Source organism: Ovis aries, chromosome 23 (assembly GCF_016772045.2).
Source record: "Ovis aries strain OAR_USU_Benz2616 breed Rambouillet chromosome 23, ARS-UI_Ramb_v3.0, whole genome shotgun sequence".
Taxonomy (NCBI): domain Eukaryota; kingdom Metazoa; phylum Chordata; class Mammalia; order Artiodactyla; family Bovidae; genus Ovis; species Ovis aries.
The window spans coordinates 46614627-46639820 of NC_056076.1; the positions used below are offsets into that span (position 1 = coordinate 46614627).

General features: G+C 49.1%; 1 protein-coding gene across 2 annotated transcripts in view; it reads right to left on the reverse strand.

Annotated features, from left to right (window-relative positions):
- LOXHD1 (lipoxygenase homology PLAT domains 1) overlaps nucleotides 1-25194 on the reverse strand; it is a 197850-nt gene that overhangs the window by 54648 nt on the left and 118008 nt on the right. For both annotated transcript variants that reach the window (XM_027960888.3, XM_042239257.2), the window contains exons 22-31: nucleotides 24661-24827; nucleotides 23605-23709; nucleotides 19768-19896; nucleotides 18598-18762; nucleotides 17229-17410; nucleotides 12776-12892; nucleotides 11901-12063; nucleotides 8265-8419; nucleotides 4340-4549; nucleotides 4112-4247 (exon numbers count right to left, since the gene is read on the reverse strand). In XM_027960888.3, coding sequence (XP_027816689.2) covers nucleotides 4112-4247; nucleotides 4340-4549; nucleotides 8265-8419; nucleotides 11901-12063; nucleotides 12776-12892; nucleotides 17229-17410; nucleotides 18598-18762; nucleotides 19768-19896; nucleotides 23605-23709; nucleotides 24661-24827 — 1529 coding nt within the window. The remainder of the gene's footprint in view (nucleotides 1-4111; nucleotides 4248-4339; nucleotides 4550-8264; nucleotides 8420-11900; nucleotides 12064-12775; nucleotides 12893-17228; nucleotides 17411-18597; nucleotides 18763-19767; nucleotides 19897-23604; nucleotides 23710-24660; nucleotides 24828-25194) is intronic.

Here is a 25194-nt window from a genome sequence, read left to right on the forward strand (position 1 = left end):
TTTACTAGGAGTCCTTTTTATTTCTCACAAATCCTGAAGCCTGATCTGGATGATAAAAATTTCCCTAGGGATCTACTTTGGTGCACTATGTGGAGGATTTGTTTCCTTGCTCTCCTTCTCAAGCTTCCTTTTAAGAAGACAGTATCCACTCGCTAAAGCTTTTAACCTTGAAGGGACATAAGATTGCCAAAGAAAAGTTGCAGTTTGCCTCAGTCCCTAGTTTTCACATGTAAGACATCTGATATCAGAACAAGAGTTATACCTAGTTCCAGACAGACTTCACAGTGTCCTAAATTTCCCCAAACCCCAAATTAAGTGCTGACTGCTAGGTTTTCTAGAGCTACTTTGTTATTGCGAAAATTGAATTACAAATTTCTCTTACGGTCAAACCTATGTTTGTTTTACTAAACAATAATAACATTGACCTAATATTATGGGATGGAGAAGGAAACAGCAACCCACTCCAGTGTTCTTGCCTGGAGAAGCCCAAGGACAGGGGAGCCTGGTGGGCTGCTGTCTATGGGGTTGCACAGAGTTGGACATGACTGAAGCCACTTAGCAGCAGCAGCAATATTATGGGAAGAAGCAGATGACATAGCTTTTAAGGCCTTAAAGCAGAGTTTGATGAATCCACTTGCCCTTGGGCATCTCAACGGTCAGATTTTCTTTTCCCTTTCTGCATATGAAAAGGAAAAGGTTTGTGTGTGCCTTGGGGTACATGCCCTAAAACACAGGGAGAACCACTGGCCCACGGGGTATGACAGCCAGCAACTGGAGCCTGCGCCAATGGGATACCCCCTTTGCCATAGAAGCTACTGCCTTTTGGGTAAGGGCTACCAAAAAAATCCTTATGAGATCTTGAACCATTTTTGTGCCTCATGCAGTAGAAGCCTCCTGAATTCTCATCACACTCAACATTTCTCAGTCAGCTGTCTCATTTCCCATGAAGTCCTTTTGTTAACTGCTCTTGACGTAACTCATTTACATTGTAATATCCTTAACCAGGCTACTCTTCTCCTCTCCATGATGAAGTCCCTCTCTACTGATTAATGCTGACAGGTCACCTCTTGACTCTCCTGATGTTCTTCAGGAAACTCTTTCGGGTAATGTTGACTTCTCATGGTTCACTGATGGTTCCTATGCAAAAGGTGACAATGAGAAATATTTTGCTGGGTGTGCTACTGCAACTCCTTTGATGATGTTACTTTAGCCCTATGGTACACATGGTTACTCATGAGTGATCTCAAGAGGTTTCCAGTACTACACAGACTCATACTTCAGCCAAAGACAAAACTGCCAGTATTTATACTGATGGTAGATACGCTTTTGGAATAACTCATGATTCTGGAATGTTGTGGAAACAGCATGGCTCCTTTACTTCCAGTGGAAATAAAATTTTAAATGGCCCCTATGTTCAGGAATTATTGGATGCAATGTTTTCACTTGCAGTTTTAACTATTAATAAGATTCAGAGGCATTCTAAACTTGACTCGCTGGAAGCTAAGGGAAATCACCTTGCTGACATTTCTGCAAGGAATACTGACCTTAAAGGAACTGATAGCAGTCGAACTTCTATAACAGTTCAAAGGGATATTTCCCCCGAATGATAACTTAGTAAAACTAGCTAGAAAAGCCCAACAGTTGGCCTCAGAAAACAGAAAAACAAGATTGGAAATTCAACAGTTCTTGGTTTGATAAAAAGGAGAAAGCTATTTGGTTTGGACCAAACAACAACCCAGTCTTACCAGAGAGTAAAGTCCCCATTCCTTACCACTGTACCTGCATCAAACCATTGGTCTACTGGAGAAATGATAGCATCCATGAATCAATACTAGTGAGGAAACATTAACAAGGCCACAAAAGTGCTTACCTCACTCTTCCACTTCTCTGAAACACGATTCAGGAAAATCTGCTTGCATTGCTTCTGGACATTGTAAACTTACTAATGGACCATTTGAGGTCTGGCAAATGGGTTTAATACAACTTCCTACATCTCATGGAGATAAATATCTTTCAGTCATGGTCTGTATGTTTTCACACTGAATGGAAGCCTTCCCTAGAGACAGACTATTGCCTCTTCTGTGGACAAAGCCCTTTTGGAAAAGATTATACCTACTTGAGAAACTCCTCTCAAACGTCATAGTGATTGAAGAACTAATTTCACTAGTCAGGTACTGTGATGTGTGTGCATGCTAAGTCGCTCAGCTGTTTCTGACTCTTTGCAACCCCATGGACTATGGTCTAACCATGTTCCTCTGTCCATCGAATTCTTTAGGCAAGAATACTGGAATGGGTAGTCATTCCCTTCTCCAGGGGATATTCCCAACCTGGGAATCAAACCCAGGTATCCTGCACTGCAGGCAGCTTCCTTTACCATTTGAGCCACCAGGGAAGCCCAGGTACTTTGACAAGTCTGCACTATTTGGCTGGTTTTAATATACTTTAATTGTGCTAACCACCCTCAATCCTCTGGTTTAGTCAAATGCACTAACAGCATTATTAAGATTCAATGGCAATTTCTGTAGAAACCCTCCAAATACCTTAGCAAAAAGCACTGCCATTGATTCTTCTAAATCTTAGACCCACTCCTTCTGGAACTCACCAACACACACCCTTTAAGATGGCCACAGTACACCCAATGTACTTGGCTTCTGCTTTTCCTGATCCACAACTGATAAAAGGAGAGATACTCTAATACAATTTCTATTGAAAATAATCATGTTATTTGTAGAGCAATCTTTTCATGGTATGCTCTTTGAAGACAAAGATCTTAAGCATTATGCCTTGTGACCTGGATATTTTGTTTATTGGAAAAGACTATCTTCAATCTTGCTGGAAAAGCTCCTGGGAAGTACTGTTAACCAACACTTGTGCTACCAAACTCCAAGGAATAGACTCTTGGATTCATATGACAAAGAAGGCAATTAAATCCTGATTGGACATGTACTTCATCCAGTCACATGAAAGTAAATATTTCCTGGAACTGAAGTATACAACAACTGATGAAACAGCTTTCCCAAGATATCCAGATCAGGTCTGTCAGAAGTGTGTTTCCAAACCTCTGATGGAGATATAAAGCTTCAGGTAAACTCCAGAGTCTATTATTTTGGTAACATGGACTTTGGATTAAAAGAATGCCTGAGATTTCTCCCTCCTTCCTTGTTACTCAAATGCGATCTTATTAGGTTTCCAATCTGTACACTTTCTCTCCAACATGGGACGCTATACCCAGGAAATGTCCTTCCAGACACTGAGGGACAAAAAAGCTGCTGAGAAGTGAAAACCTGACTCATCAGTGATGCTTTCATAAAAAGAACTCCATCAAGAGGAGAAAAAAAACAACACACAAACAAACAAAAAACTTCTGCTAAGTCATGTCCAACTCTGTGTGACCCCAGAGACGGCAGCCCACCAGGCTCCCCCGTCCCTGGGATTCTCCAGGCAAGAACACTGGAGGGGGGTGCCATTTCCTTCTCCAAAGCATGAAAGTGAAAAGTGAAAGTGGAGTTGCTCAGTTGTGTCTGACTCTTCTTGACCCCATGGACTGCAGCCTACCAGGCTCCTCCATCCATGGGATTTTCCAGGCAAGAGTACTAGAGTGGGTTGCCATTGCTAGAAACTTTAATTAAATAGTCAGGAAACCAGAAGGGGGAGCTCTCATGCTCTGCGACAACAGACAGAGCCCAGGAAAAACTCCTCTTCTATCCTGGCAACAACTCAGCCAATGAGAAGCTGTGGACTCTTGGTTTACTCCAGCCTTCCCAACTTCCTTTTCTCCTCTATGAAAGAGTTCTCCCTCCCTTGCTCTGTGGGGACTTGCATGTAGTTTGACCTGGTTGTAGACTCCAAGTTGCAACTCTCTGCTGATCCCAAATAAGCTCATTTTCACTAGAGAAATAATTTGCAGTCTATGTGTGTTTTTGGTCAATATCTCTCACTTCACAGAGCTGTTGTGGGGATGGAAATAGCATGTGAGGAACCTGTGTGTAAACTACAAAATGTTACATGTAAGTGAAATGACGGGGAGGTTAATACACGGCTTGTCCAGGAATAGTTTAAACACAGTTCCACGTGTCTGCCACCACTTTGACGAGCTCTCTGCTTGGCTTACCTGGGCCCTCCTGAACATAGTCAGCCATGGGCCCCGTCACTGTGGCGATGTCGATGTCAGCCATCTTGGAGCTCAGGGTGATCTCCCAGAAGTCAGCGGGGCTGCTGCAGTTGCTGCTCCGGTCCCCGGTGTACTCCTGTGAGGAGGAGCACAACCTGGGCCCATTACGCCTCTGGCACCTTGTTTTCCGCGGAATCACCCCAGATGCCCCACCTGCCTTTCACGCACCTTCTCATAAAAGAGCCTCTCCAGCCGCCCGTCCTCCTTCTTCAGGGACAGCCAGCGTCCACACAGGAACAGGAACTCATCCTCGTTGGTGTCGTTCCAGATCTCCACCTTCTCCACGTACCAGTCTGCGCACCACTTGGTGTTGTCGTGGCGGAGCTTGATCTTGTAGATGACGCCCAGGTCGGCAGCCTCGATGATGAAGGTGTCGGCCTGGGAGTCCAGATTCGTGGATTTGGGTGGGGGGCCTCTCCCTGCCTCCAACCTCATCCATCTAGTACCTTTCATCCCCCTTAATTGCTGGGCTGAACAGACCTTCCAGGCTGGAGCCCTCCAGGCCCAAATCCCCAACACAGAGAGTTTGATATTCCAAGGCCTTGCTTCCACAATTGTCCTGTTTTACAGTCTAGCTCCTCTTGGGATAAGAAGACATCTTGGACATGCTGAGTTATGCAGAGTATTGGCTTGAGGTCAGCTAGGACGCTGGATGGTAAGAGCTATGGAAGAGGTGGTATCTTTCTGAATAATGAGAGGGGCCTTGAAATTCCCAGGGGGAAGCTAGCAGTTGGAGGAGCCAGTCCGGGCTACAGGAGAGCAGAGAGGGGAGAGGCTACATTGCAGGCCTGGCTGGGGAGCATAAGGCATGACAACTGGACTGTGAGTTCATGAGGGATTTTGTGGGGGTGTGACATAGGCCCTCCTCTGTGTCCCTGATTATACCTTTCATGATGTGACATTGTATTCTTGAGTGCTTGCATTCCTTTAGGATTTCCCAGTGAGATGTGGAGTTCTAGGTTTGGGGTAAACTGGGGTCAAAACAGCTGGCAGGAGCTTGGGGAAGGAGAGGTGGGAGAGGCGACCCTGAGTGACACCCACTTTCCTTCCAAAAAATATGCTACATCACTGTACTGAGAGCTGGGAACCCAGGGATAATAGGATGCCCTGTGCCCCTCCTCAGGACAGCCCAGGTGGTGGTAGCAGCCACCTGCATGAGGACTAGGGCCGGGGCTGGCAGGACTTGCCTGGTGGTGGCATTAAGCTGAAGCTGGGCCTTCCAAGCAGCCAGGGCAGGTCAGACTGCAGGCTGAGGTAAGTGCAGGTGAATGGTGTGATCCTGACGGCAGGTGTGGACCTGTGCAGGCCTTAGAGTGCTGGCAAGTGGCTGAGCCCACACCCTACGACATGGCAATTCCACTTTGCATCTGTCCTGGGGGGACACCTTCATATGTACACAAGGATGCTTCAGTTCAGTTCAGTTCAGTCGCTCAGTCGTGTCCGACTCTGTGACCACATGAACTGCAGCATGCCACACCTCCCTGTCCATCACCAACTCCCAGAATTCACTCAAACTCATGTCCATCGAGTCGGTAATGCCATCCAGCCATCTTATCCTCTGTCATCCCCTTCTCCTGCCCCCAATCCCTCCCAGCATCAGAGTCTTTTCCAATGAGTCAACTCTTCGCATGAGGGGGCCAAAGTACTGGAGTTTCAGCTTTAGCCTCAGTCCTTCCAAAGAACACCCAGGACTGATCTCCTTTAGAATGGACTCGTTGGATCTCCTTGCAGTCCGAGGGGCTCTCAAGAGTCTTCTCCAACACCACAGTTCAAAAGCATCAATTCTTCAGCTCTCAGCTTTCTTCACAGTCCCAACTCTCACATCCATACATGACCACTGGAAAAACCATAGCCTTGACTAGATGGACCTTTGTTGACAAAGTAATGTCTCTGGTTTTGAACTGCAGGATAATTGTTTACAGTGGAAAGTTAGGACCCACCTAGGTGTCCAGTGTTGGGGCAACAGTAAATAACCACGGCAGTGTCGTACATGGAATGTTATGTGTGCAGTGGTTACAAAGAACAAGCCAACAACATCCATGTCTGACTATCTTGACAGAAAGATTTCAAAGGTACCCCATTGCCTGCAAAAAGCACCCGTATAGGATGATACCTTTTATGTAAAAAGTTAAAACCGCAGAGCAGCGTTATATATTTCCTCTGGGCATATGTGCACGGATGCAGAGAAAAGCCTTGGAAAGACCTGGACACAAGAGAGAGTGTGGATCATTCTGGAAACTGGGGCCCAGGGGAACTTCCATGCAGGCTGACGAGGCAGGCAGTGAAGATCTGGGAATCCCTTGATGAGTCCAAGTGAGAGAGTGACTCTGCCATCTTTGGATGGATTAGCTGGGGCAGCCTGGAGGGTAGGTTGGATTTCAGAGGTCTGCTGCAGGGCTCCCTAAGCAAGGGATGATAAGGGAGGTATGACAAAGCTGACCGGGCTGATTTGAGGGTCTTTTAGAGAGAGACTCTCCAAGGCCAGGTGACTGACTGTATATGGGTGGGAGGGAGTTCTGACAGAGAGAGGGGTGTCGAGGTGACTCCTAGATCTGGAGCAAAGGATTAGAGAAGCGGAAGCTTTCACATACTCAGCAGTGAACAAAGTCCGAAATCATCAGTGACCGAGCCAGAAGCTCCAGCTTCCCCACCCGGACGTCAGCACGGGAGGGAAGCAGGAGGAGGACGAGGCAGAACGGGGCAAAGGCTTCTCTTGCAATGTCATAATTGCTAAGGGAGAAGAAATCTGAACCTAAACTCCGAGGAGAATGGATTGCATCACTTCATATATACTTTCACTTATTCATTCAGCAGCTATTTTTTGGTGGGAAGTGAAGTCCAGAGCCCCTTCCTTCTTCCTCAGGTGGTGCCTTCCCCGGGGGACTCCCTTTCCCCTCCCCACCTTCTCAGGGAGCCCTGGGGCCAGACTCCCCTGGGATCTCGAGCCCAGGCTACGCCTTCTTGCAGGCAGCCTGCTAGCTGGAGTCACCAGCCAGCTGCAAACCCACTTAGATGACACCTGCTGTCCTTGGCCCGGAGTTACTTTCCTGTTCACCAAGTAGCGAATGTTTCAGCACTAAAGGTCATGCCTGGCTGAGGCTTGGGCTTAAGGAGACCCCAGTGAACACAAGCTGGTTGATGTGGGAATCTATCTCCCCAGACACGCGGCTACAAGAGGACCACAGACCGGGTTAGGAGCCAGCCGCCTGGCCCTCCTCCCCAGGCTGTAGCCTGGCCCGTGGGGCTTCTGGCAGAGTTAGGTGAATGGAGAAGAGGAAGGGAGCCTGAAAAGTGAAGAGGGGTAAAGGTGGCAGAGAGAGGGGTGCTCCAGCAGGGAGAGGGGCCAGGCTGGTGGGAAGCAAGTGTGGACAGAAATCTTCCTTTGGTGAAACCACTGTTAGGTCAGAGCTGGTAGGGCCTTGGATCCCACTATCCAATTGGATGGTCTTCATGCCTTTTTTTGTAGCCACAGAGCCCCTTGGTTAATAGAAGGCTTGCTTGCTACCCCAACAGATAGGCCAGCTCAGAGTGGTCCCACGTGGGAGGAGGCGGGTGCCCATCTGCTACCCTCACTTCTCCGTGGCTCCCTTGGACCTCCGTGCTGTCTAGAGTTCTGCACAACACAGCTGAGCTGATTCACATCAGGCTCCTTCTTTCACAGATGAGGACACGGAGTCCAGAGATGCTCAGCCACGGACCGAGTGGATGGCAGACCCAGCCCTCCAGACCTCTATGTCGTTCAAGCCTCTGTCGAGGCAGCTCCCCCACTCTGCAGTGCTCACCTCCACACTCATGACCCACGTGGAGTGAGCTGCATTCTCTGAAGAAGACCCAGCTCCATATAGCCAGCAACCTAGGGCTCACACAGCCTCTTGCCTGCTCAAGTCCCACCCCTACTATACAGGACCCAGGGCTTGGGCATAGGCTGAGAGAGAGGGACCAGATGCCCTTGGGGGATGCCTGGGGCAGATGCCATCCCAAGGGTCAATGACATCCTACAAAGGTCCCAGACAGCCTCCGGGACCAAGAGGAGCTGGCCCTCGGAACAGGGGGCCAGAGAAGAGAGGTGGGGTAAGTTGGGGGCCCCGCCTACCGTTCCTCTCTCGAACTTGTTGGTGCGGTTCTCTGACTTGCCCAGGTACCGCTCCCCGGTGTCCCCGAGGTCCCCATAGATGGTGATGTAGACCTTGGCGTCCGTCCCCGCCCCGGGAACATTTCCTGTGAAGATCTGCACCGAGTACAGCACAACTGGCGGGCAGTCGGACAGACACACAGACAAAGGGAAGAAAGGGATGGCATTGTTTAGTTTGGGGGAACTGGATTTGGAGGAGGAATTCAGCTCGTGGCCCAGGCCTGCAGGAGAACAGTGTCCTTTTCGTCCGCTCCATTATGCATGCTCTGCTACAAGTCTGGCCAGATTCAGCAGTGGGAAGTTTGCCTCTAAGAGACCCAAGGGATGCAGACTTTTCCAGCATCCCTCAAAACATATACCCCACCCCTACCCCGGGAAACTGCCAGCCGTGCATGTACACCGTGGTTACTAAATGCATCTGCCGTGACACACTGGCAAAATGTGGCTTCCCACCGAAGGGTGACCAGCATCGATGCCAAATCCTTCTAAACAGTTTATAGGGGAAAATTAAGTATTTCTAAAAGAATAGGTTCCCCTCAGTGTCTCTTCTCTTATTTGCATTTACTCTTCAACCAATCTGCCCCAGTGCTCCAGGGAACCACCCCCCACCAAAACCACAATCACTGTCACCTACTCTTTTGTTTCCCACGGCCTTTGGAAAGGGCTCAAAAAAATACTTGGTGTAACAGTTATTACAGATTATTAAGGAAAATAAAACCAAACACTGTCTTGTTTTTGTTTTGCTTCTAAGCATTCATCAGGGAAGAATAAAGTAGTCACTCACTCAACACCCCCCACCTTGGGTGGGGGGAAGAAGCATCTGTTTCTACGATGGCTAAGCATTCTGTATCCCCTCTCCACAGTCCTTTGTGCCAGGAGCTTTGGAGTTCCAGGCCAAGGAAGAGGGGACTTAGCTGGATTATCCCCAAGGGGAAGGATGGAAGTTGTGGCTTTGAGGTGAAGGTGAAAATGACCCAACTGGGAAGAAGTTCAGTTTCCCCAGCCTGGGAGCAGGTATGTGTTCGAGAGTGCCTATGGTGGTAGGAACTCCCCATCTGCCCACAGGGACCCAGGAAGGAGACAGCTGCCAAGCCTGTCTGAAGCCTTGAAGCAAGGAGGCCTCCAGGGTGAAGACAGGGTCTTTTGACAAAGCCGGGCTCCTTGGAGAAGCCTTTCTGGCCACCCAGAGAAATGAAACCTGTGTGCTGGCTGACAGCCAGCAGCCACAGTCTCACCAAGCAGCAGAAGGCCACAAATAAAGGTTGTCCCCACCCTGGACTGAAGGCCAGGTCCCTGCTGTGAGCCTCAGGATTTTTATAAGACCCTAGAAAGGGGGACGCCCCCTCCCTGCAGTGACTGAGATGGACACTCTTACCAGCCCATGCAAGTGGGCTCAGAACCACATGTAACTAAATGCTGGAGAGTGAGGTGGTGTGAGCTGCTCTGCCTGTGGGTATGGAACACACTCACACCCACAACATGGTTCCTATTATTATCCTCATTTTCCCTTGGATCTTGTATTCTTCCCTGCTCCCCTTCTGCCTCTCTCTGCTCCTTGAGCAGCTTTATAGGTTCCTAAACATCTGCCTTGCGTCAGATGCCCGTGTCTTCCAGTTCTGTCCACTTCCCACAGCTCTCACCCTGCACGCTCCAGGTGTGGACTTCGGTGAGTTCCCCAGGCTGTATCTCCAGCCCAGGTCCCTTCTGTGCTCTGAACCCACATCCCTGTGTCCACCACAGGCCACAAGCTCACATCCAGTCCTGAGCTCCGCCCCCTTTCCCATCCTCCCATCTCCATCACCCCACCCAGCAGTCTGCTGGCCATACCTCCTCGGCGCTCCAGGAGACCTGCTCCTAGAGGCTTGTCCCCTTTGAGAGTAGGATCCAGCACTGGGCACACTTGAACCCTGGCCTCCTGGCCCCCACCTTGCTCAGTTCGGTGCAGAATCCAGCCAGCATATCACATACACATTAATAACATCTTCTTTTGTCAACGTGACCCACACCTGACTGGCTGATATGACAAGAGGTAACACTAGGAATCTTGCCGGAGTTTGGACACAGCAGTCAACTGTCCCCACCCTCCTCACTTGTCTTCCCCATCCATTTCCTGGCTGTTCATTCAGACCTGCTCCACACCTGGGCTGGACCTTTTCAAAGGCGGCCCTTGTCCCAGAGTGGGGTGTGGTGTCCCCAGGGCTGTGATTTAAATGGCCTTCCTGCCCCTCACGGCTCTCTCCAGTCCTTTTGGAAATTAGCAAAACCGACTCAGCTTCTGGGTACTGAGCAGCGTGGTCGTGCAGTCAGATCCGGCTATTTCCGGATCCTCCTCCCTCCCCATCCCACCAAGGCCACCCCGCTCTCTGTGAAAAGATGTTTCCCTAGAAACACCACCCAGCGCAGAGGGGTTCATAGCATATTGTTAACGCAGAACAGCCAAGGGTGCCGTGAGGACAGCTTTCCAGTGCATCCTCTGGGATCCAAGTAGAAAAGGAAATGATTCCCTCAGATTCAAAGTAAAACACATTCAGAGAAAGGGATGTGGGTAGGGAAAGACATGTCATCGAGGTAACACTTGTTTTTATCTCTAAGAAGGTGGCAATTCAGATGAAAAGAAATGTCACAGCTACAGCAGAGGCTTAGTTTAGGTTGAGGTCTGAGCCTGGACCAATACCACCCAGTAAGGGAAGGGAGAAGGGCATTCAGAGACCAGCCAGACAGGTAAGAAGATGTATGGAGAGAGTAACATGGAAACTTACATTAGCATATGTAAAACAGATAGTCCCTGGGAATTTGCTGTGTGACTCCGGGGAACTCAAACCGTAACAAACTCTGTAACAGCCTAGAGGAGTGGGATGGGGAGGGAGGTGGGAGGGAGGTTCAGGAAGGAGGGGACATGTGGATGCCTATGGCTGGTTCCTGTTGCTATTTGGCAGAGAACAACAAAATTCTGTAAAACGATTATCCTTCAATTAATAAAATAAATGAAAAGAAAATAGTGGTTCCAAAGCAAAGGAATGAGAGCAAGAAGTGTGTGCTCAGGCTGGTGCAAATTCTGCAGAAAAGAGCCTCATCAATGAGGAAAAGGTGACTGGTACACACAGAAAAGAAACCCATGGCCTTGGACACGGAAGCTGCACCCAGCCCCCTGAGAACAAACACCAGAGTTACAGTTCTGTTCAAAGCCAGGAAGCTATCTGATTCACACTCGGTAGGGACAGCTGGATCCAGCAAGAGCAGAGAGGACCAAGTCCCGCGGATTAGTAGCCAGATTAACTAAGCAAAGGGAGAGAAGAAGGACCAGTTGAGTCCAGCCACAGGAGAGCACGTACATGGATGTCTGATCACACTGTCAGACCAGGGGAGGATTTGAGCGCGAGACTCAGGGTGAGGGCGCTGCGACTTTGAACAGCCGTGCCACTTATTAGCTGAGTGAACTCTGGCAGGTTGTGTAACCTCTGTGAGCCTCAGTTGCCCTCTCTGAGGAGTGAAGGTAATTACAGATTCTGCCTCCGAGGTGCCCCCTCACAAGGCAAGCGTCCAACAAGGGACACTTCGTTCTGCTGATGGTGATGAGGGCCATCGCCCCACACTTACTGTCCAGAGGCTCCTCCACTTCCTTGTAGACTTGCCTTAAAGACCCATCTCTCATGTATTTCTCGGTGAAGATGTCATAAGGGACCAGTTCTCGAATGGTCTTCTTGTCATCCTCTGAAGTGGCAAGCCACCGATCACAAGGGAAAGTCAAGGTCTCTGTACCCTGGGGTGAGGAGAAAGGAGGAAACTGAGCCCTTCATGTGGAAACTGCCAACTTCAGTCATTCATCACCCTTGTCAGCACTCACGGGGACCAAGGCCGGGGATGATGGAGCCCCACTGATAATGCAAAAGCCCCAGGGGAGGCCCCCAGCCCTGCCCCAATGCCAGCAGATCCAGTCTTACTTAAACCACCTCCAAACCATGGCAGGGGGAGGCTCTGGAAGGTGGAATTCCCCAAGTCACTTGAAAATGGATACCCGAACCCCATCCCAGAGACTAAGACTCAGCTGGCAGTGAGGGGAGAGTCTCCATTTTAAACTGCTCCCAGGTCACTCATACCACAGCCATGACTGACAGTTGCCTCCTAGGTTTAGAATTCTGTGGTTTCAGGAATGTTTTCCAAGTTGTGTGGGTGTCTGTCTCTCTCTGAATTGACCTTGAGTTGCAGGAAGGACACACTTGGTCACTCACTAGTAGCATGGCTTTGGGGATGAGGAGCAGAGACACAGCTGCCCAGACCCTTCTTCTTGAAGGTTTTAAAAGATTGTGCCTTGGGCCTGCTTTAGCTCCTGCACTTGGCGTGAACTGGCTGAATCTTCCTTAGATGATTTTATCTCAACTTAAAAAGGCTGCAGTTTCTTATAAGAAATTGGACTTGAATCTCTTCTGAAAAGGGACAAAAGAAACAGTAGGATGGACCAGTTAGAAACTCACATCTTTATCTGGGAGGAGCCTGCGGATGTCCACGTGGGAGCAGTGCCAACCAGGATTCATGCCCGTATTATCATGGCCAATCCGAATTTTTTCAATGATTTCTCCCACATCTTCTAACTTGGGGAAGGAGAAAATACACCAAATGTTAGCTGAACGGTCCAGGAAAGTACAACCTCAGCAAAACCCTGCCTCCCGAGGGCATCTACCTTAGAAACCCTTTGAACTTCCAAGGGTCACTTTCTCCCAGTTAGACCCTCCTATTTGGTCAAACCAGCCCCTGCTTTCCCTTCCTTACACGTGCTGTGCTCACGCCTCCCTTCCTCTCCCCAGCTTAACATAAGCCTAGACTCCAGAACTCAGTTCAATCAAGCTTTGGGAGGCTGTGCCCCCTTTTCATGGTGGAGCCCAGCCCCCAGTCTTCTGTTATTAACAGAGGCTTGAGAGCTGAAGATGAGTTCTGGTTCTGCCCAAGCCCTGTCTTGCTAGTCTGACCTTCTCCTTGGCCCCTCAGGGCTGCTTCCATCTCCAGCCCCTAATCTTCTGTGTCAATCAAATTCCAGTTCCTCAAGCCTGACATTTTCTTGCCACAGGGCCTTTGTATCAGCCCTCCCTGCCCCTTCCCTTTCTTCTTTACCTAAACCAGTGTTTGCCCAACGTCATCATTCAGGTCTCAACTCAAGGATCATTTACTCAGGGAAAGCCCCTGATCACCTTGGTGGTTTAGTCACTAGGTCATGTCTGACTCTTGTGACCCCACGGACTGTAGCCCGCCTCCTCTATCCATGGGATTCTCCAGGCAAGAATACTGGAGTGGGTTGCCATTTCCTTTTCCAGGGGATCTTCCAGACCCAGGAATTGAACTCGGGTCTCCTGCACTTCAGGCAGATTCTTTCCCAACTGAGCTATAAGGACCTGATCACCTTAAAAAATTCAAATCTCTTCATGATAGGGTCTGACAGCATCCTATCACTCTCTCTCTCACACACACACACATACACCAGCACTTCTCACAGTCAGCACTTTGCATTTACTCATGTGAAACCTTCTCTTCCATCACTGATTGTTATAAGGGCAGGCACCACGTCTGTTTTGCTCATCACAGCATCCTCAAAACCCAGAACAGAGCCCTTGACCTCGGTACTCAATACCTAATGGCAGAAAAGATGAAAGACTGCTTCCTCATCTGCAAAATGAGTGTCACAAAGTCAGGTGGGCTCTCTCACACCTCAGCCGCCAAGGTGTGCAAGAAAGTCCCCTTGAATGAAAGAGCGATACGTGCAGGCATGGAGAGTCCCTGAAATTCAGGAGGTGCCGCCTCTCATCTCTCCTGCCTGGACCCTATGGGCACACAGTGCCGGAAAGGGACTCAGCCAGGAGTGACTGACTCCCAGATCCTTTCCTTGGAGCCTTTGAAAGAAGAAGCAAGGTGGTCAGACACAAGGCAAGGCATCCACACAGTTGGCACCTGCCTCCTTGGCTCTCTCCGTCAGGCTGCCCTCCATCAGGCCCCACTCCAGGGCCTCTGAGAGCCTCATGGGCCCCTCCCAGTTCTCGTGTGTCATGTTCTTCCCTGAAATGGAGCTGTAGGTGTCAGTTCACACCCTGCCTCATCCCTATGGGGATCTGGGCAGTCACAGGTGGAAACAGACAACGAAGTTGGGGTAAAGGGAAAAGAGGGCAAGGAAACAAATACCCAGACGCCCTGGCTCATGGTTGGTCCACAGAACTCATGTCTTCAGCATTGACAGGTCAAGGTTAAGGGTGTGCAGACTTGAGCTTCCCGGCAGCCCCTCTGCAGAGCTTTCTGCCTGGCCTGCTCCATCAAGGACTCAGTGCTACAAGGAGATGGCACGTCAACCCCAGGGTAGAGGAAGACTCCTGATGAGTGAATGGCATCTGAATGAGTGACTGAGCCATTCACCAAAGGTGGAGCCTCTATAAGCCTAGACAGATGTGACCTGGGAATGAACTGGAAGAGCTCCCGGCCCTGCACACCCTCCACACACACATACCCATGACAGCCGTGGCCCAGCCTATCAGCACGGCCTGAGGAATGTCCCCCTGCTCCCACTCACCCCCATCCTTCCCAGCTATAGCCCCACAAGCTGCATGATCTAGACAAGTCGCTTGACCTTCTAGGCCTTAACTGCCTCATCTATGAAATGGGGAGATTGCTCAGCCAAAGGCAGGGGGCATGGGCAGGGCAACCCTTCAAGGTCACTTCTGGGTCTCAGATCACAGATGTGTTTCGTTTTGTCAACAATTCTCTCCTTCCAAGTGACCACTAGGGCACCACTTTGCTGGAGACGCCTTGAGTTAACAAACTCCCTACCAGCCAGCTCAACCACACTTCATCAGAGACGTGGTGTCCCCTGCGAGCTCCTGGACTTTCTGAATCATTACACAGAGACCAGTGAATGCACGGGGCCTCACCCTTTCACAACAGGAGAAACAGGAAGCTCCGGGCAAGATCGTGACTTACAGGATCTGCACTCAAGGACACTGAGCTGCCAGGCAGCTGGCAAAGGGGACAGTGACACCATCTGACTCTTGGAATGGTGATGAGGACTAAATGAGGTGATACATCCCAAGTGCCAAGAACAAGGCTGGCACATGGGGAGTGCCCAGTAAGTATTAGCTATTGTTCTTTTCCCAGCAGATCTGTGTGTCTGGGGACGAGGCCACAGAGAGAGTGGGCTTGCTCGTGAGTCAGAGGCTCGTGAGCAGAGCCAGAATCCAGGGTTATGAGCTCACTCACAGTCCAGCGTTCCTCCTCTTATCCGAAGATCAGTGGGAAAAGAGAAACAGAGACAGGGACACAAAGCAAGCTCATTTGTGTCTAAGCCCTCACACTCCCCCCAGTACCCAGGTAGATTTGGAAAGAAAAAAAAAAATGCAACAAATTACTGGCAAATTATAGCTGCCTTTTAGGCAGACTTCATTGATGAAACTTCCCGGAAGCCAAGGTGTGGTCACACTCAGGCCTCTGACAGTACCAGCTGGGATGACGCACGCACCAGGACATCTCGTGGGTGAGGTGCTGCTTCGTCTGGGTAGATGAATCACCCTTGAATTCTTTCTTGTTAAAAAACCTCCACCAAGGTGGCAACCTTCCCACAAGCGCTGACTGCTCCCGGAGAAGGTGGGGAGGGGAAAGGGAGCTCCCCGGGGCAGACACGACCCGAGGAAGCAAGATGGGGCTCTGTGCTTTGTCTCCCACCAGAAAATAAGCGGCACATCTCCCAAGCTCCCTACTACCTGGAGAGCCCAAGCCCCCGCCCCTTGTCCTTCAGAGTCACCCCCTTTAAAGCCTGTTCCATGGATCCTATAGCCAAGTTACGTCACTCTCCTATCCCCTCTTGTCAAACCTCAAGCCACATGCTATGTTTCCTTCCATCTCTGGCCCTCGGCCATGATGTTCCCCTTGCTAGGAAGGCCTTCCCTCCTTGGTTCCTCATATGCCCACTTTCAGGTCCAGCTCAAAGCCACCACTTCCAGGGAGCCCTCTCTGGTCTCTGAACACCTACAGCACACTCGGCCAGCCCCCTCATTTGCCCTTGTGGGCTAGCGGATGGCAGGGGCTAAGGGCACATATTCTGAGCCAGTCCTCCAGGCGTTGAATCCTACCTCCACTATGCCGTGGCTGTGTGATTTCATGGAAGCTACTAAACTCTCTGTGCCTTGGTTTCTCCATACTTAAGCGCAGAGTTGCTCTGAGGGCTAAGTGACCCGATGACAGGGCCTTCTTGCCCCCAAGAGCAGCTATGATGATGATCCCCAGACTCTCTCCTTAGCCTCGTGTGAGATCTGGGGTTCCCCAGTTGGACTGCAAGCCCCTTGCAGGCACAGTCTGGGTCCTCTCCTTCCCTTGTCCCTCCCACCCCGCCTGGCATGGAGCAGAACACACAAGGAGGCACGGGATGGGTGTACAGAATACCCAGGTGTGGATGCGGTGACATACACCCGCAATAAGCATCGAACAGCAAAACTCTCAGGCCGGAGCCCAGGGGGAACTGAGGAATACATGGGATGCCCTTTTGTATCAGCCATAGCTTGACAGATAAGCAGGAGACAATAATGTGATGAGGAAGTCTGGAAACCAGCTCTCTCCACGGCTCTACTGTTGGTAGCACTGGAGATGGCCCCAGTGGAATAGTGCATCTAGTTTCCTTAAACACTCATTGTCACCTTTGACTCCGACACTGGTCCTGGAGAGGGACGGTCACTGTCCTCCTGGCTCCTCAGATGCACTGAGGCTCAGAGAGATTGGATGAACCTCATGCAATGAGGTTCCAGTGAGAATGATGGTTCCAGTGAGAACCATCTCCCTCACTCACAACAGCCCATCAGATGAAAGGCACATGTCAGACTCTGGACAAAGGCTCTTTCTTGCCTTCTGGTCCAGCCCGCACCCCTGTCCTGACTCCGCTGGCAGCCTGCCTGACACCAGTACCTCCATTATGAAGCGGGAGGCGGACTTCCTCTCGAAGAACAGCTTCTGCTCCCTCTTGTTGGTGCACAGGTACTTCTGCTGGGTGCACACAGCATCGCAGCCATAGATGACGATGAAGATGTTGGCATCTGTCCCAGCGGCAAAGACATCACTGGTGTAGAGGGTGATCTCGTAAGGGACAACTGCGGAGGGGACAGAGGGCAAAGTCAGAGGGGAGGTGAAAATAGGAAATGAATGCAGGCAGGTCAAGCTCTTCTTCAGCACCACCGCTCTGGATCTGTCCCTTCACTGGGAGCTGCTACCCAGGGGCCTGAACCTTCATGTGGTTGCCTAGCAACCCAGGGTGGAGGGAGGTATGCCGACATGCCTTGTGCCCATCGAAAACCCCTGTCACCTCAGACTAGGGTCTCCATGCCTCTCCCATCACCAAGCTAGTACAACAGACTGGGTGAAAGCACAGGCTCTATCTAGCCTGACTGTGTGACCTGTGCAAGTCACCTAGGAGCCTTGGTTTCCTCATTTGTTACAGCATCCTCAATGCAGTCCTTGGCTGCAGACATCCTATACACAGGAGCATTATGTTTCAGGGGACAACCACCAATCAGATCGGCCAGTCTACAGTGGTGAGAGTCCTTTCTCTTCTCTTCTCACCCCTTCTACTACTCACTCACTGGCTCCACACTGCCCTGCCCCTCCCCGGCAATACAGACTTTCAGATGCTGATAGAGGAAGCGATGTGTCAAAAATGCACCTAATTGTTCCACTTTCTCCTTTTCTTTAGCTGGTAAAGGAATTACATTTTGCTTCTTTTCAAGTTCTTTTTTCCCCCCAATCAAGATAAAATCTTATAACAGTGGTTTCTTTGGTGTGTTAATGACTGGAGTGAGGACTGATTAAGGAGTTGATAATGACCCTTCACTGTTAGACTTTGCAGAAGGAAATGCCAACCCAGTCCAGTACTTTTGCCCGGGAAATCCCACGGACAGAGGAGACTGGCAGGCTACAGTCCATGGAGTTGCAAAGAGTCGGACACGACTGAGCAGCAACAACAACAACAAATGTTAGGCCTTATCTTTTCTCCTTTTTGAGTCTTACAACCACCCTACACTATTATCTCTATTTTGCAGACAAGGAAACTGAACTCCAGAGAAGTCAGGCTCTTTGCCTGATGTCATCAGCTAGTTTGGAGTAGAAATAGATCCCGTATTTCCTTTCCGTGGGTCTAGAGCTCTGTCCACAGCCAGCACAGGGCCCGGGGAATTCCCAAGGTGGGCCTGGCCAAGGGTCAACCCTGGATGAGACACTGGGAATTGGTGGGTGGATGAGGAGGTCTAGGAGGAGGCCCAGGCTTGCCCCGCAGGATTCCTACATGGTGTGTACCGCCTCGTCTGAAGCTCCGCGTGGAAAAGGTCCCTGACGATGGTGCCATCATCTTCATTCTTGGCCAACCAGCGGCCACAGGGGAACGTCATGCACTTTCCAAGGGATGGGGCGTCCACCTCTACCCAGTCTACAAACCAGCCTGGAGCCTTGCCTGGAGGGAAGGAGACACAGAACCCCTCAAGGACCTCTACACAGATGGCTTTCTGTGCACAACTTCAGGACTCCAAGCAGCCTTCCCTAGTCAAAGGCTGGTGCCTATGGCTCCACCGTGGACTCATCATCCCTTCTGCTTACAGCAGTGTGGACTGATTCCTGTGTACCCTACCGGATCCTACTCTGGGCTGCTGTCAGCGAAATGAGCAGGAGGGAAGGGATATGGAGAAGAGATGACAGGAGGCAGAGTCTGAGGCGAGGAAAGCAAAGAACAGTCCAGGGTGGAAGGTATTCCAAAAAGAGAACCCAGATGCCAGAGAGAGCCTGTGTTAACAAGGGCTCCATACTTTCATCCAGTGGCAGGGCGACATGCTGGGCTCCCCGGCCTCAGTTTATGATTCATGAAGGGAAGGGAAACCAGTGAAGGACCTATGCTCCTCCTGGGAAAATGAGTGCTCAGGTTTAAAGAAGGAAATGGAAGCCAGGCAGAGACCTTGTCCCTCAGTCCCAGAGGCAAGGAGAAAGGCCTCCTTCCTCAGGCTCACGAGATATGGTTTGAAGACAAAAAAAAAAAAAAAAAAAAAAATGAGTCCTGCTTTACTGAGAGAGAAAAAACTTGGGCACAGTATTAGGGAGTCCTGGGAACAACTGGCTCCATCCGTGGTTCTAAGTGGAACCCCCAGACCAACAGCCTCAGCATCACCTGTGAAATATAAAATCTCTTGGGTCCCATCCCAGACCTACTGAATCAAAGACTGGCTGCACACTGAAATTTCTGGCTGTGGGGTTTGGGGAGAAAGCTTTCAAACTCACTGGTGTCTGGGCCCTACCCTGATCAATTAGACCAGAATCTCTGTGTGCTGCCATGAAGGGACTGAGGAAGCTGTCATTATGGAAAGCAGATGACATCCAAGCTTATCCTAGATTCTTTCCTAGTCACCCATGGGGACCTGCCCATGGTCCTCACGTTCTCAGCCAGGAACAAAAGGGAGGGAAGCCAGACCTGTGTTGTCATGACCGATTCTGACTTTCCACAGATCTCCCAGGTCCAGGGTCTCCACTGTGAAGATTTCGATGCTATCCCTCTCAAACTTGTCACTGTTGGTCTTGGAGGATTTCAGGAGAGTCATTCCTGCAACCAAATGACCCCAATATGACTGGCTAGGCCTGAGGCCTTCAAACCTAGTCTGATTACCCCTCTTAGTCTCTCCTCCTAATGAGCAAATTTCTGAACTTCTATCAAATTTAGACTATACAGTTACTATCTGTGGGGCATTTTTGGTATTTTGAATGTGTGTGTGTGTATGTCCTTGTATGGAGCTTTGCAATAACTCTTTGACATACATATTTTTATTTCCTGCTTTGCTAAAGAAAAGGAGACACACCCATAAATTAAGGGCTTTATCCAAGATCACCCGGGAGAAAGTGGTGGGGCCCTAAGGCACACCCTTCAGGTTTCTCCACGTGGGGAGGGAGCCACTCTTGCATGTTCCCTGGGGTGAGGAAACAGGGGCTCCCCTGCAGAATGGGGCATGTGGCAATTCTCTGGAGACTCTTCTCTGGATGACAGGAGGAGGATTGGATTCCAGCACCCCTCACCAGCCACCTCACACACATGCTCTGACCTAGGGCTCTGAATGTGGTGTCGATCTGAAATTGAAGGTAGTCCCAGGGTCATCACCATCCCCTCCTGCCTCATTCTTCAAGTCTCCTTATCCCTGTAAGTCCTGCCTCATCTACATGTAGGAAGTCTTTTGATAATCATAGACTTACTGCAGATGATTTAAGTGCAGAGTCAGACAGACCTTGGTTATTGTCTGGGTGGCCTTGGGCAAATTACTTAATTCTCTGAGATCTGGCTTCCTCAAATGTCAAAAGGGGTGGCTTTGGTGCCTTCCCCATAGAGGAGTTGTGACTATTTAATAAGATGATGACTGTTGAGTGTTGAAGAATGTGCCAAACACATACAAATCCCTTGGCAAATAAAAGCACTCTGTTAGGCCCCCTCAATTTCATTGACTATGGTTCAGTAACTATTGCAATGACATACATTTGTAAGTTTCAAGCTGATTCACTCATTACATTTGCATTATTTAACCTATTAAATGATAATATTAATAATAAATGCTTTATTGTCATTTTGTCTCAAATATTTTACACATTCAATTTCATTAAATCCACAACTCTATGAGATATCTACTAGTTTAATCTCCACTTTACGAAAGTGCGTGTGTGTGCTCAGTCATATTAACTCTTTGTGACCCCATGGACTGTACTCCACCAGGCTCCTTTGTCCATGAAATTTTCCAGGCAAGAATTCTGTGTTGGGTTGCGGTTTCCTATTCCAGGAACTCTTCCCAACCCAGGGATCAAGCCCTTGTCTCTTATGCCTCCCGCATTGACAGGCAGATTGTTTACCAACTGCGCTATCAAAATATGCTACAAATGGGGGAAACTAAAGCAAAGAGAGGTTAAGCCCCTTTCCCAAGGTCACACAGCTAGTAAGTGGTATGAAGGGTGAAGTCGCTCAGTCATGTCCGACTCTTTAAGTGGTATAGGAGAAATTTAAACCAATTAGTCACACTCGAGTACACAAGACTGATTTAGAACATGAGCATCTCAAAGTCGGTGATTGCAAAGTCAGGTTTCCTCCCTTCATTCTTCAGCAATGCTTAGAATAGAGCTTTAGGAGTAATGAGAAAACATGCGATGACTACGTCTGTGAGGAACTGGTTCCTCTCTGAACTCAGAGTGGCTGGACAGGTGGCCCGAGTGGACAGCTGATTCCAGCGCATATGCCACCTTCTGCAATGGCCTTGACAGAGGCTCCAGAATGACTCCAAGATTCCCTGAGCCTCTCATATCAAGAGTACCATGGAACCCACTGGCTGAATCTTACTGGAGGTTGGGAAGAGCCACCATTCCCCAGGTCGTTACTGAGATAGAGTTACAGCTACCTCTGTGTTTAGAATAGAAGGGAAAGGCTGGCAAAAGACACAGGGCAGAGACCTCTCACTGTGTGGACTGAGGAGCTCCTTCACTATAGTTTTCAAAGGCTCCCACAGTGATGCCTCAAAGAAGGGCGCAGAAAATTGTTAAACAAAACAAAATAAACACCTTTCAGGAAGGCTAGACAGAGACTTGGGCGCTATCACCTGGGGAGAGGATGCTGAGGGGAAGATGATTCTCACAGCTTCCAAACACTTGTAGGGTGTAGAGGCAGCAACGAGGGCCGAGAGAGGACTTAGAAGGATTTTAAAAGAATTTTAAAAGAACATTTAAAAGAACAAGGAATTACCTTTCTCTCTTGAGGTCAGTCACATGCAATCTTTCAAGAGTCAGAGGCACGCAAATGCACAAAATAGGGACAGGAAAACCTCTCCAATAAATGGTGCCGGGAAAATGGATGTCTACAGGTAAAATAATTCATTTGGACCCTTCTCTCACATCATACACAAAAATCAGCTCAAAATGAATTACAAATTTAAATGTAAGACCTGAAACTATAAAATGCCTAGAAAAAAAAATGTAAGGAAAACACCTGATACACTGGTCTTGGTAATGAGTTCATGAATATGACACCCAAAACACAGGCAACAAAAACCAAAATTAACACGTGGGATTACGTTAAACTAAAAGCACAGCAAAAGAAACTGAATTCTGTAGAATGGGAAACATATTTCCAAATAGTTTACCTATAAGGGGTTAATCATCAACATATATAAAGAAATATACAACTCAATAATAAAGAAAATCTAATAACCCAATTAAAAGTGGGCTAAAGACTTAGCAGACTTTTCTCCAGAGAAGACATAAAAATGGCCAATAATATATGAAAAAAGTATTCATTGTCACTAATTATGAGGGAAATGTAAACCAAAACTACAGTGAGATACCATCTCATACCTGTCAGGAGGTTACTATCAAAAAAACAAAAGACAACAAGTGTTGGTGAGGATGTAGAGAAATTGGAATCCTTACACACAGTGGGTGTAAGTCCAAAATGATGTAGTTGCTCTGGAAAATGGTATGAACGTTCCTCAAAAAGTTGAAAATATAACTACCATAAGAACCTGCCATCTCACTTCTGGGTATATATCCAAAAGAATGAAATCAGGTCCTTGAAAAGATAGTAGCATGCCTATGTTTGCTGCAGCACTATTCACAATAGCTAAGACATGGGATAAAAATCCTAACTGTCCATTGACAGATGAATGGATAAAGAAGATACGGTATATACATACAAGTAATGGAATATTACTCAGCCTTGTAAATGGAGATTCTTCGATATGCAACAATGTGGATGGTTCTTGAGGATATTATGCTAAGTGAGATAAGCCAGGCACAGAAAGACTAATACAGCGTGACTCCACTGCAATGAGATATCAAGGTCAAATTCATAAAATCAAAGACTGGATTGGTGGTTACCAGGAGCAAGGCGTAGGAGGAAATAGGGAGTTATTTGGACAGGGAGGCCTGGTGTGCTGCGATTCATGGGGTCTCAAAGAGTCGGACATGACTGAGCGACTGAACTGAACTGAACTGAATCATCAGGCATAAAGTTTCACTTTAGTAAGATGAACCACCTCTAGAGACCTGTTGTACACCGTGAACCAACAGTCAACAATAATGTTTGCACGTTTAAAATTTGGTAGGAAAGCAGATTGCATGTTAAGTGTTCTTCCCACAATACAATAAAACAGTAACGAAAATTTCTTAAATGACTTCTTAAAAAAGAAAGTGAGAGACATGACTAGGATAGCTCTGGAAAGTTCCACTGTCTCTTCCAGTCTCCCTCGAGAGGAACACGGGTGAATGCGGCCTTGCATTGCTCTCTTACCAGTGTCATCTTGAGTGCCAAAGAGTGTGATGAAGACATTGGCATCGGTGCCAGCATTCTTCTTGTCCCCAGTCTTTATGGTCACTGAAAATGTGGTAGATTTATCTGCCAGGAGAAGAGTGTGGAGAAGTGAGTGGTAGATTGCACGTCCCGTGAAGGGAGGAGGGAGATAGCATATTGAGCACGTTTCTCTGCTTAGGTTGACTGTTTCTAGGAGTCACTTTCCTTGCCGTATGTGTTGTTCTGTAGTTGCCTTTAGTCTGGAAACTTCCAGAAGGCAGAGATGAGACTCCCCACCCCTACTTCCAGCTCACACAGGAAACCCTCAATCAGTAAAGTTGTAGGATGCTTAAGGAAGACTTGGAGTGACTGTGGGGTTCAAAGAGTCATCAGTCAGGAACCCTGGTTTGACTCCTCCAGGTTGGGAAGTTTCAAGGATGCGAGTTTCAAGGAAGGGAGCACAAGCATCCTAGCAGTCTTGAAAGTTCATAATTCCCCTTGACAAAAATATTCGTATTGGGAGTCTATAATGAGCCGGGAGGGGAGGACGCAAGACTAAGTCAAAGGAAAGGAAAGTCGCTCAGTCGTGTCTGACTCTTTGCGACCCCATGGACTGCAGCCTACCAGGCTCCTCTGTCCATGGGATTTTCCAGGCAAGAGTACTGGAGTAGATTGCCATTTCCTTCTCCAGGGGATCTTCCCGACCCAGGGATCGAACCCAGGTTCCCCACATTGTAGACAGATGCTTTACCGTCTGAGCCACCAGGGAAGTCTAAGTCAAAACCAGCTGTAACTATTCTGTTCTATTCCATTCCATTCCTGATAATAACTCCATGCTAAACCATGCACTTTACAGCCAGCTATATGCTAGACATGTGAGAACACGCCCCTGTCACCTTTCCATTCTTGCCATGGAAGAGTGAGAGGGCAGCTCAGATAGATTCCCAGAGAAGGAAGTGCCTGGAGTCCACAGTGGAGAGGAAGATGGAGACCTAGTTGGGGAAAGACAGAGGGGAGGGGTGCTGGAGGGAAGAAATCAGCTCTACTTTAGGAAACCTTTCTGCTCCAGGGCCAGGTTGTCGAGAGGGGTGCTGTCACCACCTCCCCCGCCCTCCTCCGCACTTGGTGGCAGCACATAAGATTCATCCACTGGCAACAGCTCCCTGGACAGCTGGCCATCGTCCTCCTCCACGGCCAGCCAGCGTTGGCACGGGAAGTAGTACCTGTGCGGGAGGGGAATAGGGAAAGTTTGGGAATGTCTCTTTGAGAAGGTCTCATGAAAGAGCAGTCATGGCTGAGACAGAAGAGGCCCTCATGGGGCCCAAATGCTCCCCTGTCTGCCCCCACCCCCCAGCACTGCCCTCCCATCTTACCTAGGATTCACCCCACTAGTTGCTTGCCTGGTGGTGGTTTAGCCGCTAAGTCGTGTCTGACTCTTGTGACCCCATGGACTGTAGCCTGCCTGGCTCCTCTGTCTATGGGTTTTCCCAGGCAAGAATGCCGGAGAGGGTTGCCATTTCCTACTAGAGAGGATCTTCCCAACCCAGGGATCAAACTCAGCTCTCCTGCTTTGCAGACAGATTCTTTACC